The 19,099-nt window shown below is 37.3% G+C and overlaps 1 protein-coding gene across 1 annotated transcript in view; it reads right to left on the bottom strand.

The window, feature by feature from the left end:
* Positions 1-19,099, bottom strand: part of PRKN (parkin RBR E3 ubiquitin protein ligase) — a 710,634-nt gene that overhangs the window by 445,572 nt on the left and 245,963 nt on the right. Inside the window, exon 5 of the mRNA XM_039380803.1 lies at positions 14,740-14,858. Within this exon, the coding sequence (XP_039236737.1) occupies positions 14,740-14,858 (119 nt within the window). The remainder of the gene's footprint in view (positions 1-14,739; positions 14,859-19,099) is intronic.

Genomic DNA, 19,099 nt, shown 5'->3' with positions numbered 1-19,099 from the left:
GTCTGCAATGGAGAAGTGTATGAGTCTGGTTAAAATCTCTCTCCCTTATGCCACACTGTATTTCAATATTTGAATTTATGTCTTTCTCTCCCCATGTACACCTATTATATTCAGCAAGAATATAAAGCATTTTCCTTTAGAAAGACAAATACTGTGAAAATGTAAACACTATGTAAATTGCTTACCAAGAATTTCACTTTATCTCACCAAGAAAGAAAAAAGAATATTCTTAGATAAATAAATAGACTCTTTCCTTAAAACCCTAAATCATGAACTAAAGAAATAAAAGCTCCTAATAGGTTGGAGAGTAGAATTGGTAACACAGAAAGAACACAAGAAACTTTGGCATTATGGTATCTTATCTGTTGAAGGAAACCATATGTTCTAAAAGTTATATACTTGGTCCTGGGGTAGGGGAAGAAGAATGATAACAATTACAGTACCATTAACAGATGTACTTTACAGTGGGATTTACAACTTCTTTAGAAAGCGTTTTACAGCTGACCCTTCAGCACTGAGGCTGGTATGTGTCACAGGGGTTAGGAAGCTCAGCTACAATCACCATCATGGGTAAGGTTCTGCTCTGCTCTATAATCCATGAGGAACGTCTCACTGGCAAACAACAGGCTAGAAAATTAAAATGAATTCCCAAATACAAGGGTAGACAGGTGGTGACAGGAATCTAAATCTAGGAAACTAAATTACCATTTCTGTAAAACTCTTGGCACAGTTAATGACAGATTTACTTTTCTCACAAAATAAATTTTCAATTCCAGCCTTGTTACTGACACCTGAACTGAAACACTTGTGTAGCAAATAGGTCAATTTAACCAACAGGTTCTGCTCTTTAACCAGTCCCCATAAGATTTTCTGGTACAGCAGTCCCAGAAGTAGTAGTCTGTAGTTTGTGGCTTTGATATGGTCCTGAATAACTGCTGCAGCAAATACTATTACTTTCTAAACCCTATTACAAAGACAGAAAATCAGGATGGAAGGTTTCTACCACAATGCAAAGGCAGAAAAGGATTCCTTCAGTCAAAGTATTTTCCAAAGGTAATGAAGTGGAGTGTAAAACTTTTGAAGATTAATTTTTCACAGAGGATTAATTTTCTTTCACTATTATGGGTGAGGATGAGGTATAACTTCACTCAGGACAAATATTACATGTCTAAAAGTTTTACTTTAATGTAAAATAGTTATAAGTGATAGAGAATAAACCTTCTGCTTTTCATGAACTTTCAAATTCTATAGATACCTGTATTGGTTACTAAAGACTAGGAAGAATGTACTACTATAATTTTACAGTATGTAGTTGACCATGAGGAAATACTGTATATTTATGAATAAATAAACATACATAAAAAGTACATAAAAAGACTCTGTGTACAGTAACACTGTAATTTTCAAACCATGAATAGGCATAAAATAATGTTAAAATAAAGAAAGAACTATGTTCTTGTTTATTATACAACACCCCTGTTTACAGATTATAAATCTTTATGTATAAGTGTTATCCAGACATTGCACACTGAGATTGGTGTCTGAGGAGAGTCTTAGCCAGTGGGTCCTGCAGACACAAGTTGGATCTTATTGTTTACATGATTTTACACTATACTGAAACCGTAAAACAATATAGTGGAAGCCAAGTGCTACTTTCAATCCTATTTGCTTATCTGTTGCTATTTGTCCAAAAGAGACCAATGATTCTCTCCACATACTCCCAAACTGAAATTTTATTCTAATGTAGACATGCTGCTGGTTGTCACAAATGAGAGGCCTCTTCCCTCATGATTCCCATTTGAAAGGGATTTTACACATACACACACACCAAACTCAGTTTCCCCCATCCTCTCTCAAAAAGTCCTCATCTATGTCAGAATTATCCCTCCTCTCTTGAGTCTTGTTTGCAAAGTGAAAGCAGGAGGACAGCCAAGGAAGTTGCTACATATGGTCATGTCCTTCATTTCATATAGAGACTGATTACAGTAACTTTATCAAAATTTTAACAGCATAGTTGAGGTTGACATAAGGTTGTAACAGATCACAAAGTAAGGTTTTTTTCCATCTGTGTGCTTCCAATTTTTGTACAAATATGAGATAACTTGTTAATAGGTGTATTGTGTTCTGCTGAGCTTTAGCTCTGCATGGAGTAGGTAGAAAAATCCCTATCATTTCATCTCAAATGTAAAGCCATACCTAGAGATTTCATCCCATATATTTCAAGAGAGTCAAATGCCAAGAGACAGATATAGAAACTATAAAATATCAGAGCCATTGACAATAAAACATATTAGATATTGTAAAACAGTAAGAATTAATTAAATAAATCCTTTCCTTTTTCCACTTTATTCTAATATATTTTGTTTTCAGGAGGCTAACTAGGGTTTTTACATCATTCCACTAGATTTTTCAAGCATATGGTCAAACGGAGAACACAGTGACTAAGTAGTAGACTTCCAGCCTCAACAATCTGCACTTGAAAAGGAGCAGATCCATATGGTTTTCTCCTTCTCTTTCTCTCTCTTTTTTTTTTTTTTTGGTGCGTTGTGTACCAGTTGCTAAAACACTTGTCCTTTTTTACATAAGACACAGCATTTACAGGGGCACCTTGTGCTGTGTGAGACAGTTTCAATTCCTGACAGCACAGGAAGCTTAGTTTACTCATTAAAAGGAGCCTTTCCCAGTAGTTAATCTACTGTCTTAGCTTTTACCAGCAGCTTTTGGATTTATGCACACTGTGTAATTGGAGAATGTTTATGTATAATTAAAGTACATGCAGACAGGTAAGTCTATTGCAAATTATTTTTCTAAGTGGAATGCATCTATTTACAGTAAACTAATGCCAAGATTGTTGCAGTCTAATTCCTAACAGATCTAGTTTCTGAAATTGCTAGCTACACATTGCTGAGACTCATTAAAAGTCAGTATCAGTGGTCTGAAGATTTTTGATGTTTTCTTTATCATTAATCTCTATGTCACTGACACAGAGCAGGTTCTGGACCAGCCATTTTCAGGTAAAATCTTCTTTCTTCAGATGAAAGAATAATAAATACAAGATCTTCCATTTTATCCATGTTAGTCATTTTATACACAGATTATTCATATGTGCTTTGTACAGAAAATCCTGGCTACAAGACAAAAATACCAAACTAGAGGTGAGGCTGCTCATGCAACATGCTCTAAAACTGAATGTGATCAAGCATATGAGGAGTGATGCACTTCCTTTATTAATCACTACTTTACTATTTCGAGGTGAATCTTTAAAGAGAAGGGAGCACAGAGTACTCAGTCACATTTATTCTCACTTGTGTATTGTTTATGGATCTCACATAACCTTATTACTGTAAAGGGAGTAAAATCAGGCCTTGATTTGACTCACTAGCCACAGTAGCCCTTCTTTTTTGAGAGAAGCCCCCAATTCAATTTCTCGCTAGAATGGATTTTTCACAAATAAGGATAATCCTTCATTTAGTGTTCACACACTTGGTTACCTCTTAGCATTCTTCCCTGTCATATCAGGTTTTCAGATTTTATTAAAAATTGCCAGAATTCATTTATGCATTAGTTGGTTTTATTATAGTTATGGACGAGCTGGCATTCAACAAATTTTGCATTAGGAAATAATAGTCATGATTTTATCAGAATATAACAGAACCTATACCAAATTTTACCTGCATTTCTTGTGACACATTACTGTCCATGCATGTCCAACATATTCAGCCAGCACAAAATGAGTATCTGTACTGGCAAAAAGTAAACTATTTTTCACTTTCCCACTCAGGGTCCCTAATTTCTTTTATCAGAGAACACAAGGCAAAATGGATTGTAGATAACCATGTGGCCTCCCTGAAGTATACATGAAGATTCTGCTCACTGCACAAAGTTAAGGTACAATATATGGCTTATATTCTAAATAAGAAAGCTACAAAATGTCAATTCTCTTCAATGACATATAGAAACTGAAATATGCTAGAAAGAAGTAAAAGCAGAAGAGAAACACAAGAGTCAAGCTGAAGGAAAATTTTTCCAATAGAGTACAAACATTTTAAATAAAATTACAAAATTTGTAGACTTAAAAGAACCTTAATCTAGCAATTTCATTCTGAAGTAAAGAAAGTCTATGAATTCTAATTTCCTCTTTAAATTACTGTTTTGCCAAAATTCCAAAGTCATCAGTCTTAGCCTTTACCACTGGGCCTGAATTCCAGGAAACAGCTTTTTAAACTAGCCAAAAAACCCAGCGCTGAGATAGAAGGGGGCAGAGAACCTGCTGGCTCTCATTTCTGATCACAGCCTAGAACCCGAACAGTCCCATCCTGCATTCCTCTTAATTTCCTCCATCTGAAACTAAATTTTTCAAATCAAGCAAGTCAAAATGTACAGAAAGAATACGAATACCTAGAATGAACACATTGCTCAGATGAGGACAGTTCAAAATTGTACGTCCTCTTAGCTGCACAGGCAATCTGCAACTTGAGGGAGGACCAATACACTTGAGGTAAATATTGAAAACATCCCCTACCATTTATGACATCTATATTGGTAACAGAAAAATAACGTCATCTTTGGTCATTTTTTCGAAGTTACGGACATTACTCTGCAACAAGGCAGCAGTACTTTCAGCTGGCAGGTTATGTGCAGAGCTAAGCAGCAAAAAGCCAGCAAAAACCTCTCTTGGTGCTCTTCATAGGAACCTGAGGCATCAGCTAAAATGCAGTGCCTTACTCTGAAAAAGGTAACTTCTGCCAACTGAGCTGACTTTTTTGACAGCACTTATGGAAATAAGGACATGCAGAACATACTGATTCTAACGAATCAAGCCTGAATTCAAATTTTTAAAGACAGCAATAAAATCTAGAACTTGGAGATGTACAGACAAATTCAAAACAACTGCAAAATGCTTTCACCATCAGATCATAAACAGCTGATGTGCACAAGCAGATCAAATCAAAATATACCACTGATACTCTCTTCTCTCATCTTTTATGATGGTGTGCAAATAGTCTAGAAAAACTTCAGGGTTCAATGTTACATGTGTATTTGTATAGTTAAAAACAAACAAAAAAAACCCAAACAACTGGACTCCTAAGATAATCAAATTCTTAACAGAGAAGCACTTACTAACTTTCAAAAATACCCCCAAACCAAACATAAACACCTCCTACATTCAGGATATACCACTATACTCTTTTTTCTGCGTAAAGGAGCAAGCTTTAAACACGTGCAATTACTATAGGGAACCATGGATGTCTTCTTTTGTTCAGCTGCTTACAGCAAAAAAACTTAAATGAGTACTAACAATTTATTTGTGGATTACTAACTGGTCATCACCCCCAAGAAGAAGGGGAAAACCATCATTAGAACACTGCATACCTCTGCCAAGAAAATTAAATCAATATAATTACCATGGTTGTGGTTCCATCATGTTAAAGATGTTTTATAGTAATGAAGCTCTGAGGAAAGATTTAATGAATCTGACTTTAATACCTTTAGATCACAACCCTAGCAATATAACTTAAAATTAGCTGGTTTTTCAGTTAAAGAACTCTTGAGTTTTTACTTGCATAATGTTTAAGTACTCTAAACCTTTCTTATTGCATAATTCAGTCCCAAACCAGGAAAAAGCCCACAATCTCAGACACTACAACTGTAAATATTTGGAGGGATTACTTCTGCAGTGAGGTAGAATAGAGACCTGTTTATAGTTCTTTTAGAGGTAAGTAGTTTCTTTAATATGTTTTAAATTAACCTAATTAGTTATCAATACTTTACATCAACATACTATAGATAATAATAATAATTTAGAACATGCATCAGCTTCTTAATGGAGATGCAGGAGCACTTATAATTTGACATTTGCTACTTCTGCTACTAAAATACCTTACGTAAATATACTTATTTTTTCCTTTTGAGCCAGCTGGTGCCTCAGATGTTCCAGCACCTTAAAGATCAAGAGGAAAATTATTGACCCTTTAGAATTGTTTAATGTTCATCATTATGAAAAATGTTGAAATAATGTAGTGCTAGCATGCTGTCTCTGTCCCCACAGCTATCTAAGGAATAATACTGGGAAGACAGAAGTTTGGCTGTTCTTTAATAAAGAAAGCAAATTAGGAGAGTTATGCACAGGGACATCTGAATCTCAGTGGCAGCTGCCATATTAAAAAAAAGCCCCACTGTCACAGCCCATGATTTGTTTGCTCTGTAATATATTCCAGCAACACATCCACAGCACATTTTGGTCTTATTTAGTAGAAAAGGGGATCTAAAAGAGAGAGAGAGAGAGACAGGAAGACGAGATCAAGAAGGATTTACCTACATATGTAGCTCTAATGTTTAAAATGCTGATGAATATTCATTGTATCTACTTTTAGCATAAAAGGCTAAGAAACTTTAGAAAGAGGGCCTTTCTTTGTGAGAGAAGGAGTTACTGCATGGAAGAGAGGGCCATCTTTACATGCAGTTAAGACAATACTGTCATAGTTGCCAATAATTAATATGCAAAAAAATGCAACTTTTCATTTCCCTGGCCAACAATACACATTTGCGAATGCAATATGCAAGCAGAGAGAAAGAATGTTCCCTCTCTGGTTACATTTCTGTCTCAAAGAATATCCAAAACTAAAGCTGAGTAAGGCTTATCACATCTGTTGGTACTCCTTTTTTTTTTGTTTGTTTCCCAAAGGTATACATCTAAACAAAAACCCATAAAAAACATTAATAGAAATAGCACAAGACCTATAAAAGAGTGAAAAATATTAGAGTCCACATTCTGATCTACATTTATATGTTCAGAGAATGTGCAACATTACACAAAACCAATTCGAATGCAACTAATATTTTTGACAAAACAAGTGTTACTCTGAGCGTAATCCCGGGCCTTCCATGATATACTGAAATAGACACTAGGGGTGATCTCGTCTCTGTGCATAAATATCTGAAGGGAGGATGTAAAACAGACACATCCAGCTCTTTTCAGATCTGTCTAGTGACAGGACGAGGCAATGGGTGCAAAGTGAAAGACAGAAGGTGCTGCCTGAATGTGAGAAGTAACCGTTTTACTGTGAGGATGACAGGGCTGGCACAGGGTGAGCAGAGAGGCTGTGGAGTCTCCATCCTTAGAGATATTCAAAAGGACATGATCCTGGGCAATGGGCTCCAGGTGGCCCTGCTTGAGCAGGGAGGGTTGAACCAGATGACCTCCAGAAGTCCCTTTTAACCTCAACCATTCTGTGAGTCTGTACTTCTCTGACATCACAGCAACTGGAAGGACAAGATACACCGAACACCATCTGTATTACTAGGCATAAATCTATCCTCCCTGGTAAAATGGTGTGATTCAGAAACTCATGTAAAAGTCCTCTCTGAAAGTAAATTTGGTAACTATTTTCCTTTTCATTTATGACTGTTGTCACCCAGGCTGGAGAAACTCACTGTAGGCTGCACATTAAAAGGCAGTTTTATTTCACAGCATGACTTGAAGCAGTACATAATACTGAAGTCATTTTCCCTCTCTCCAATAGCTGGTATTTTTTGTAGCTTTTGAGACACTTTATAATATGTAATATCACAGAAAACACATACTGCAATAAATACTATAAATCATGCATCAATATCTCAGAGCTTATAACAGAATTAGGAGTTAAAATACAATTTCCTGTCCCATTAAAATGAAAGAAGAACCTACATTATTTTACCAACATAGAGGCAAACTGTTCTGTTTGCCAAGTTTATTTTGCATGAAAGAATTGCTGTTCCTGTCTTTTGAAATGTATGGAATATTTTCTTTTTCATAAATCAAATATGTATTTGTTTTCATTTACTGTATATTACAATTGATGTGCAATGTAATGAAATTTTTCTTAAGGGATATTTAAAAAGTAAAGGAAATATATAGCCAAAAACCTGAATAAACCCATGTCAAGTCTTCTGAATCCTACCAACTGTTCTCTTCAGATGGAGCTGAGCACTTTGGAGGCCAGCCACAATGGCAGTGTCACTATGTGAGACAGGTGCAAGAGTGAGGCTGTCCTTTAAGAGGTTCAGTGGGAATTGAGACTTGGAGCCAAAGATAGAAGTAAAGGAGAAAGAAAAAAATGCTTTTAAAATAATTTTGCAGTCACCCAGTGTTGAGCTTTTTTATTTCTGTAAGTGCCACAGTATCTTAAACAGGTCCCAGGAACATTCGTTGGAGCAGCCTTCCCAGGGTGTGGATGGATTTGGCAAAATCTAATATATCATCAAAGAAAACAGACTTTTAAAAGTAGAAATGTAGGCATTTTTTTTTTCTTCTGATAACCATAGTATTAAAAGCATTGAAGACACTGGATGAGCAATGGCAGAATCAGACCTGTAGACCACCTGCGATCATTCTTAGGAAAGTTCCACCAGTAATTCCAAATTCTGAGTCAGCTTAGCACTACATTTATTTACTGCTGATGCTCTGCACCAAGTCACTGTAAGCAACATGAGAACAATATGGAAGAGTGGATGACATGAGTTCCTTATGAGGATGGCACTTCTGGAACTACAGTACAAAATACCAAAATATTAGCCTCCTTGGTCAGGCCAATTAGTGATAGATTCTCCTTTGCTACGATGGAAAAATATTCCTTTCTGAGATAGATTTTGTTATTGGAAAGTGCTCAAACTATCTAATGGATATGAAAGATAGAGGTTTTGTATCTAGCACGGACTTGGATGTGAAAGACGAACAGCATTAGGAGACAGGACTTACTATCAAAGTATAGTTCTGCATTAAGAGTCTCAGCAGTTCATATTCATGATCGATCTGTCACTATCAGATCGGTTTATATGAAAAATGAGTGCACAGAAGAGTACATTTCCCTGTGCAGCAGGTAGGGAGAAGATCAGATTATGCCTGATTTCTCTCTGGAATCCTGGCACAGCTGGGCTTGGCCTACACAACAGAATAACACATCTGTATCTTAAGATGTTCCATCACCCTCATAAAACACTGGTTCACTAGAAAAAAAACCTTAGGCGTATGATTAAGCGTGCTGACTTAATATAAGTAATGCAAAAAGATTTCCTGAATCTATGAAAACCCTGGAAAAAATTATTCCAAGAGCTCATTTTCTCTGCACTAGTCTTCTCAAGGCAGCATTAACATCAGTGCCCAGTTGTGGTAATTTAGATGTCAGAATTGAGACATTTCCCATTATTTATGTAGAAAGAAGCACATATATTGAATACATGTAATTTCCTGTAAGTACTACTTCTGTCAGCCAAATGCAGGGAAATTAAGCTATTTTTGTACTAACACATTCATTAGCGGGAACCCAAAAATAAATGGTTGTTTCACATTTGTTAGTTTGACCGTGGAAAACACATTACAGTGGTAACTTTCTTATGCACAGTATTCAGCAGAAGTAATTTAACACATAGTGTTTGTCATGTGTTAGCTAAAATACATCAAAAACATTTTTATCCTCAAAGCAGACATGTAATTTTGGAGAGACAGATACCTACGTCACCCAGTCTCAAGAATTCAATCACATTTTTAATATTTCCCTAGCCTGTAAATGAGATCACACTTTATCACATACACTTCAATGAGTGTTTATTTTGCAGTTTAGCTTCAAAGGACAAATTGATTTTTTGTAATCTGACTGCAATATTACCCCTGCAGTGTAACCAGCAGAGGGGAGAAGCTGACTCAGCATCGGTAAGGGCTACATAATTTCAGAGGTGCTACTTGTCCCCTTCTCTTTCAGTCAGCCTTGCTCCAAAGCCATAAGCAGTACTCTTTCCTTTGTCACTGAGCCAGGATACAAGTAATTAATTCCATGAAAAAGATGTGATCTGAAATGAGCAGTGTTGACGGGTCGTGTACTGTGGAAAGGAGTTTCACAATGATATATATATATATAAACAAGAAGTAAAAGTAAACTGCCTTTTTATTTTATATTACTGAAAATCTCTGCTAAGTTTATATTCATCAAAAAGAAAACACCCTGTTTAAATAACTTAAGTGGAGTTAGGAAGAAAGAACTCAAAAAAATTATTGTATTAAAGATCTTTCTCTTCCTAGGAAATACGAAAGTATCAAATTCCAAATGCCACACCACCATCTATTAGGAAGAGCACTCGCACTGTCTATGACCTGTTATTCCTCAGTCATTGAAAGGCACTCATAAGACCACAGTGCTTTTCCCTCACAGAACTGGGATGTACCTCACAGCCTATTCTAACTGACAAGAGACCTAAATGGCAAGCCTTTCACGTCTGCAGAGAAACAAAATCCAGCAAATGCCCATTTGTTTGTTAGGTTAAGATGAAAAGCAATAGATGAAAGCAACACCCCTAGGAGGACAAATGATGGAGGAGCATTTCTGTGGCAGAGACAGTTTAACAAAACCTGTGAAGTCAGGAGGTTCCTCTGGAGCGCAGAGGGCAGGGACAGCAATGGGACTATTCACACCAAATGTCCTGTAAGTGCCAGAAACTAAGCCTCAGCTGCAGGGAGCTAAATCAGATATAACTCCCTGCGTCTGAAAAGATCTGATCTAATGATGTGAACTATAAGGAACACTTGGAAAGTATAGAAGAAGTTGTGACAAACTCCTTTGGGTGCTCGCACTAGAGAATTTACTGAAAACTCAACCAGTACTAACTACCAAGGACACAGTGAGAAGAATGACCAAATAGTAATGAGTCCCCGCATTAGAAATGGCCTCACAATAGCACCTGTGGCTGAGTAGGGAGACCTAAAGTCTGTATACCACACTTCAATCCACAGTCTTACTCTAGTTGAATTCAGTATTATGACAAATAGATACCAAATCAAATGTCTTTTGTACCAGGAGTACATCACAGAATCAATTACACTGAAAAAGTCTGGGTTTGTGTATAGTTGGTGCATATCAGTTTGCAGAATCAGGCCTTCCATTCACAGATACACATTTTCCTTTTCAATATAGAGTTAACACTGTGAATATTAACACTCTTATGGCTCCAAAAGAAGAACTGCAAATGTGACTGCTATAATTAGACTTTCTTTTGTGGGGTTTTGTTTGTTTGTTTATTTTAGGTTTTCTGTTGCCTCCTTGTTTGTTTTTCGGTGGTTTCGTTTTGTGGGTTTTTTTCCTGGAAAGAAGAATATCATAATTATCTGAATCACGGCTCCTGAAACAAATTGCAGAATTGTATGATATGAAAAAAAAACCCAAACAACCAACGAACACCACTGTGAAACTAATGACTAAAATTTTCAGATTATATGAAGAAAGTTACTGGTAGGCTTCTAGGTGGTCTACACCAGACTCCCACACTCAGTCTTTGCAGACATGCTTTTGTGCTTGATTAATTAGAGGAACTAGGGAGAGCTGATACTTCTGCACTGACTGATGTTTTCTTATAATTAAATCAACCTGGTATGTATCTTCCATAAAGCATTAGGTCATGAAATGTTCATAAAACACCAGCCTAAGTGTCAGATGAAAAATAACAAGTTTAATATTTAGAAGGATGTCTTTGGTAAAAATAAAAACAGTGGGCTCTTTAATTTCACAGAAATATAGTATCATAAATTCACTCTAAGCATCATATATTAAAATAATGCTATGCAAATAGGCATGATAGTTAAATAAGGTTTTGGAATAAGACTGTTTAAATGAGTAAGTAATATTTTAAAATGTAAGTCAACACACCATGAAAAAAGAAAGCTCAATTTAATTAAGCTGGTCATTTGTAGCTTAGGTAGGAAAAGAATTAGCATGTAGAGTAAGTGAAAGTTGTCCAAAGCTTTATGTGCGTTTTACACAGGTATTCACTTTCATCTCAATAAAAGAACTAGTGTAACAGATGCTGGCTTACACGGTGCTTTGGTGCTTACAGCATAAGAGAGATTCTCAAGAAACTTGCTGTGTTGCCATGTAAAGGTCAGGTACGGTTCAGGAAGAATGGGAGGAAAAAAGAGAGCCACAAAAATGTGGCTTTGCTGGCAAATCCGTAGTATAGTGGTACAGACATGCTTTTTTTACAGTTTATTCATGTAAACTTTATTTTGACTAATTTCTCTATACAAGGAAAATAACTGTAGAACCAGTAGAGAAGATGTATATCAGCAATCACTGACACAGTCCAGTGGGATTGGAGGCGAAAGGTAGAGGGTTTGGGATAATATACTAACTTGAACTTTTTTTGATATGCAAGTCATATCATTTAAAGTCAAACGATTGACAGTAAGATTTTCAGCTGGACAGAACTTGCCTATTGTAGGCTGCAGAGCACTGAAGAAAGCAGAGCACTTTCTGTATGGGCCACACTTCTGCCTGGCCTTAACACAGAGAGGCCTCTACACAGTACTGAAAAATAAATGAGTCTTAGTACATATTAGAAGCGTCCGCGGGTGGAATTATTTCCTGTCTCCCCGGAACATAGACCAGAAAATGACAAAAAAAGAGGTTCACAAGGGCCAGGCACCTACCAAATCTGTACCTACTCTTTACAGCCAGAGAACTGAGGTAGACGCTATGTATTTATAAAACAAACTGACTGTTGAACAGCACATTCATGAGACTAAGTGTGCCCATATTTCAAATATTGCATTTTGGAAGTCCAGAGGACTGACAGCCCAAGCTGCAAAACCAGCACGCTCACTGTTCCTAACTTCTGTGTTCTGCTTGAATTTGAGAGACAAAGAATGATAACAGATTTTCTCTGTTTTGGGAGAAAAGTAACAAGAATCTTAAGTGCAAATTAATTTCATAGACAAAACTAAAACAGACTAAAATTATCATTTGATACTCTCCAAAAGATATCTCCCTTTTGTCTTTTGTACTTTTATGCTGAAGTAACTTCTCAAATCTTCTGAAAGCTGGGATTTTTTTAATCAATCTTGAAAACTGGAACAGCTTCCACTGCAAGTTTTCAGCTATTCTTTTCATATTTACTGTACAATATGCAAATAAAAAAAGAAGCTGCTGTAATCTGCCCATTCAATTGAATTTATCAGCTTGTGTATATTTATTGTTTCATTGCCCCTGTACATGCTAAACAAATGTGAGCCCATGTACATTCCAGGCAATTAGAACTTATTGATAAGGATACCATACTCAAACTTTTTATAATAGTTTCCAGCATGGAGTTATGAGGAATTCCTGGGAGACAATAAAAGGTTGGATATTTTGTTTGTTTGTTTGGTTGGTTGGTTGGTTTTTAAGTCTCCAAAACAAATAACACTGTTTAGCAGATACTATACAAGCTGAAAAGTTGGGAAATTTATTAAAGTTTACTTAATAAAAGGAACATAGAGATTCCAAACCAAACAGTATAGATGTGAAAGTCATCATTCCCAAAAGTGGGTATGCTGAAGAAAGACACTTAGTCTAGCAAAGGACTCATGTTTTGTGACGTCAATGCGATGCACAAGATTCAGACTCATCTAGTGATAACAGCAATGTCTTTCAGCAGCACTGACTGCTTGTATTCCAGCTGAATACAATGTTGCCTGTGTTTCTATCCATCCCACCACTGAAAATGTACATTAATGGTGACTTCTCTTGTGTCTTGATTTATATGTGATTAAGGCTATACTAATCACTAAATGCAACTTTTGAGAGAAAAAAAATCCCCTTAGATGTGTTCATCTGGAACACCACAAAATGCAACTCTCTGAAGCCTCTGAAATACATCAGAGATAGTCAGGTAATTCAGGATTAGCACACAAAGCTTGAGGGAGTTCGTTGTTATAGCTTTTTGAATTGGATGTGTATAAGCATGGTACGATTTATTCTTTTCAATGAGAATAGAGGAGTTGGGTTTTTAAAGACTCTTATAATGCTATTACATGTAGAGACATTGAAGCACTGAGAACATGAAGCTGAAATTAACCACTTTAAACCACAGTGAAAGACAAATTTGAACACCTGCACATGTGCCAAATATGAAAGTCCCTGCCCCAAGCTATAGCATGGTACGGCTCACTCTCCTTCAAAACCTAAACCTCTCACAATCATAAACTTGGTTGACAAACACTGATTTATGAGAGAGAAGAGTCTCTCATTCAACAGTAACAGAACCAGTAAAATTCAGCAGCACTTAGACCAAAAAAAACCCCAAACACAAAAAACCAAATCAAACCAAACCAAAAACCCAAAAGAAACAAAACACACACAAACACAAACAAACAAACAAACTACTGCACATTCAAGTCAAAAAACACTTTCCCATTTTAGGATGCGAACCAAGCTTGACAGATCTCCTACTAACTTTCTAGTCCAACGCAATAAGTTTCCTTTGGCTTTACATGCAGCAACTAGGCTGGAAGGATTAACATTCTCATTTGCACAGCCACTCAAAACCTTCCTATCTCATTCCATAACGGCCACAAATCTAGATCTGAATTCAGGTTTTTCTGTGGCCTTCACAACTGCTACAAGCTTTGAATAAGCATCTATAATCCCATCGTTTTGGCATACATGTAGTTGTATACATTGCGCATACTACCAGGTTAATCATTAGCCCTCAGAGGGGCTATGTCTTTCCAGAACTGGAGCTCTAGTCTGCACTTTGTTCCCTGCATATGATGCAAATAATGGAGATAAATAAACGAAATTTTCAAAAGCCTTTGAATTACTCTTCTCAGTTTTAAACAGTAAGAAAAAAACAAGTAGGAATACATATATACGTAGCCACATGTATGCAAACAGAAAAAACTAGATATATCATTTCCATATACTCCAAAACCTTGAAAAAAAATCCAAAAAAGCTTACCCTATCCAAGGTCAGGGTTCCTTGTTTACACACATTGCAGCGGACCCTCAGTTTCCCAGGCTTCACAGCTTGGCAGAAATTTTTGCAAAAAACGTAAAAACTGTTGTAACTAACTGCACCTGTCAGAAGGGAAAAACAAACAAACAGAAAACAACCACTTTTGTTGTATACTGAAAATCAGTAACAAACTGTTGTGAAAGGTTTCTATTTGACTCTTTAAGTAATAAGTTAAAATAATTTTACTTTCTGAGGACAGTATTATGATCATCTTATTTTGCCTGGTCTAGTTCTTAACACCTTCCAGTAACTCCTGCTTCTTGACCAATAATTACAGGTGGACTATACTGTAACTCCTAGGAAATGCATTCTGTCTACAGTTTAAGCTTACCACTCATGAGCACCAACTGTAATCTTTGGCAAGTGGTCTATGAGATTAATTACCTCAGCTCTCCATAATTTGCATCTTACTTGTCTAGCTGCAAGTTTTATGAGGTCAAATTGCATGAAAATTTCTTTGGATGAAGTTTAAAAGACGAGTTTGACTGATATCATAGAAAGAAAACAAATATTTAATTTAGCAAATTTACTTTTATTCATGGAAGACTGAAAGCCACTTCTTTATCCTTGCTGGCAGATGTATAACCTAGCAAAGTTTGTAAACTGCTGCCAAGATATTAGGCCAAGTAAATTTTCAAGGAAAATGAAATGAAACGCATTCTGTTTGTGAAACTATGGAACAGAATGTGATATGCAGAGAGTTGTGGAAGCCCAGGGCAATGCTAATGAATTTGATTTCACAGGCAATGCTGATCACTGCTTGGAATGAAGCACTTTTTAGAATGCCTACTGCTATTCCTTAGGAAATTTTGAAATATCCATGGCATGAATTAAATCTAGATTATACACCTCCAAGTTCAGAGACTCAAGCGTATTATCAGAAGTTGAACTAAGATCAGAATAAAGTTTTAAACAGATATTTCTCAATTTCAACAGAAGATTTGACCCATTAACATTGGGGAACTTCAGAATCAGTAGCAGTCCCTTAGAGATGAAAACCTTTTCACTGTCTTTCTCCCCATTCTACTATTTTTCCCTACATTCATCAGCATAGTATATTCTATTTATGTACACAGTAAATATTACCTGGAATAATATTTTTAAACATGGCTGACCTGCTTTATTTTTACGTGTTTCTCACACAGTAAGGGTCAGACCCTGTGTCCTGCCAATGCAAAATGCCTAACAAATACATGTTATACCTATTCATGGGTGTCCTAATATAAACGTTCTCAAATATCATATGAATGTAATTAAAATATAATTTCAGTGTCCGAAGCTCAACCTCAGAGTACTATGTCATCCAAAAAAACTTGTTTACTATGAAAGACTATGTAGATGTCTACAAAGAATGCAGATGTATACACTGCTGAAAGAAGAAATTTTGTGATATTTTTTCAATTCTTCAGAAACATAAGTTACATAAGAGTACATCAGTGATGTATCCAATACTAATTTTAGTTAACTAATCTATCAAGTATTTTCATGCTTCCCTGGAGAATAATAATCACCATACCAGAACATAAAGCACAACAAAACCTAAATTTAATTCAGTTTCTGTGGAAAATTGCCACACGTCCATATATTCACACACATACAAACTAGTAGAGGCCCACAATAAACAAGATAATTTCAGCCACTTATTCCTGACTTGATCTCAAGGTGAAGGAAGTGAGACCAGAACCTGTTTTCTTATCCCCAGTCCTCTCCCATTGTTCCAGTTTCTTATAGGGGTTGTCTCATGGGACTACTGAAACGGCTGCTTCTGTTCACAAGTAGGGGCACTTATCCTGAGTAGTTCTGTGGTGCCACCACTTGCTGTCTTAGTTTGTTCCTACTCTCCAGAAGGATTCCTGCCAGAAGGATTCCTGCCACGACTCTAATGAAACCCTTCCAGCTAAACAGAGCCATCTGAGTACAAGAGCCCTTACAGCACAAAATATTTTGTTAATTGGCTGATGCCTTTCCTGATCCAGTCCTCCACTCCCTGATGTCTTGTGTCCCTGTCTCACATTTTATGCCAAGTTTATTTCAAGCATTAAAATACTTGAGGCAGGAATCATCCTCTGTGTCTTTGTGTTCTAAGCTCATTCCATCTGGACCCAAAAATAAAATTATTTTATTGATAATATTCTGCAAAATATTCACAGGATAGTATGGCATAAATCAGCATGACTGAATATGCAGTAAAAAATAGTAGTCATAGGAGAGGCCTAAAATGAGACATATTGCTGATTTACTATAGAGGATAAATCTTATGCATTAGCTTGATATTTGCTCTGTGCAAAAATAGACTACATTACCTCAATAGTCATTTTTCTTAGCACTTTCAATTTTGTTTTCCTTTTTCATGAATACAAAAAGTCCCTCTAAACACATCCCCTATGCACAAATTTGAAACACGAGAAACAAATTTATAATCTAATGGGTTGGAACAGTTAAGCAGCACAGAACCATTCAGAGGCACAGAATAACTTTTGAAATGTCTGCTATAGCAAGGAAGAAGGAAAGGAACAAGAGGACAAGAGGAATGCACTGATTTTAGAAGGAATATGTTAAATGGAGTTTTCAGCAACCCATTCACTATTTTATGCAGATGTGCTGATCACATTCTCACAAAGCTCAGTTACATTATTACACTTATGTCCTGAGCAGCATCACCAGGCAAAACAAAGACTGAAATAAAAATGCAAATGCTGAAAGACACCTAACAATGCAATACTGATGGCCAGCATTAAACTCTTTATTGACTTGTTTACATCATTGCCTACATTAGCATGGCCCTTGGCTGAGACTGCATCCCACTGGGCCCCTTTTCAGAGGGGAACTGAAAGAAACAGGAACAAGGAAATCTGTCTTATGCACCAGCTCTGACATATCAGTATTAACAAAAAATGTAACTATGGTACTGTGCCAGTAATCACTAAAACTGCTGCAGGACCAACCATATAATAAATGTATGAAGTGTACACTTGTGGGGTGTATAACTGTAGCGGGTACTCATCAAGCCACTCTATCACTCTCCTCTGCAACTGGACAGAGGAAGAGAAAATATAACTAAGGGTTCATGAGCTGAGATAAGGACTGGGGGACATGCCTCAGCAATCGCTGAGTCAAAACAGACTCTAAATGGGGATATTAATTAAATATACTAACAGAATCAGAGTAGGAGAATGAGAAGTAAAATAAATCTTAAAACCACTTTCCTCCCACCCCACCCTCCTTTCCAATTTCTACCTTCTCTCCCTCAGCGGTGAAAGGAGATGGGAATGGGGGTTACAGTCAGTTGTAACCACAGGTTACACAGTTGTAACCACAGGTTGTTTCTGCCACTGGTCCGAGACAGGAGTCTCTCCCCTGCTCCCCGTGTGGTCCCTCCCATGGGAGACAGTCCTTCACAAACTTCTCCAGTGTGGATCCATCCTACAGGCAACAGTTCTTCACAAACTGCTGCAAAGTGGGTCATTTTTCCACAGGGTGAAGTCCTTCAGGCACAGGATGCTCCAGTGTGGGTCCCCCACAGGGCCACAAGTCCTACCAGGAAAACCTTCTCCAGCATGGGCTCCTCTTCCCACGGGTCAGCAGGTCCCTGCCAGGACCCTGATCCAGCATGGGCCTCCCATGGGGTCACAGCCTCCTTTGGGCATCCACCTGCTCTGGTGTGGGTCCCCTCCACAGGCTGCAGGTGGATCTCTGCACTCCCATGGTCCTCCCATGGTCTGCACCACGGGCTGCAGGGGCCTCAGCTCCGGCACCTGGAGCACCTCCTGCCCCTCCTGCACTGACCTCAGCGTCTGCAGAACTGTACACATGTTCTCACTCCACGCTTCTCTGGCTGCAATTTTCATCTGCTCAAATAACTTTTTTTTTTTTAATCCTTCTGAAATATGTTGTCACAGGCATCACTATCATTCCTGACTGACTTAGCCTTGGCCAGCGGTGGGTATGTCCTGGAGCCAGCTGGCATTGGTTCCACCACACATGGGGGAAGCTTCCAGCAGCTTCTCACCGAAGCGACCCGTGTAGCCTCCTGCCACCTGGCCACACAAACCCAAAAAGTTTAATAAGAATTCAGGAAACAATCCCTACTTTGCAGTTTTCACTTTCAAATATTATCATATAAAGCCATTTATGACAGGCCAGTTTTAGTAAAATGCTTGGCAGGTTTCTCTATCAAGTTCATTTAATTACGTTGTTTTTACTGGCAAAAAAAATGCATGAAGATATGAATGCAAAAGGCTGCTCATTTATGATCTATGTCAGGACCTGTCTTCTCATCCTAGTGAGACACGGTCTCTCTTTT

Source organism: Pipra filicauda, unplaced genomic scaffold (assembly GCF_003945595.2).
Source record: "Pipra filicauda isolate LSUMZ 115617 unplaced genomic scaffold, ASM394559v2 scaffold202_size1376763_pilon, whole genome shotgun sequence".
In the NCBI taxonomy this organism is placed as follows: domain Eukaryota; kingdom Metazoa; phylum Chordata; class Aves; order Passeriformes; family Pipridae; genus Pipra; species Pipra filicauda.
The sequence above is the reverse complement of the archived record's forward strand: the minus strand, read 5'-3'. Positions and strand labels throughout refer to the sequence as shown.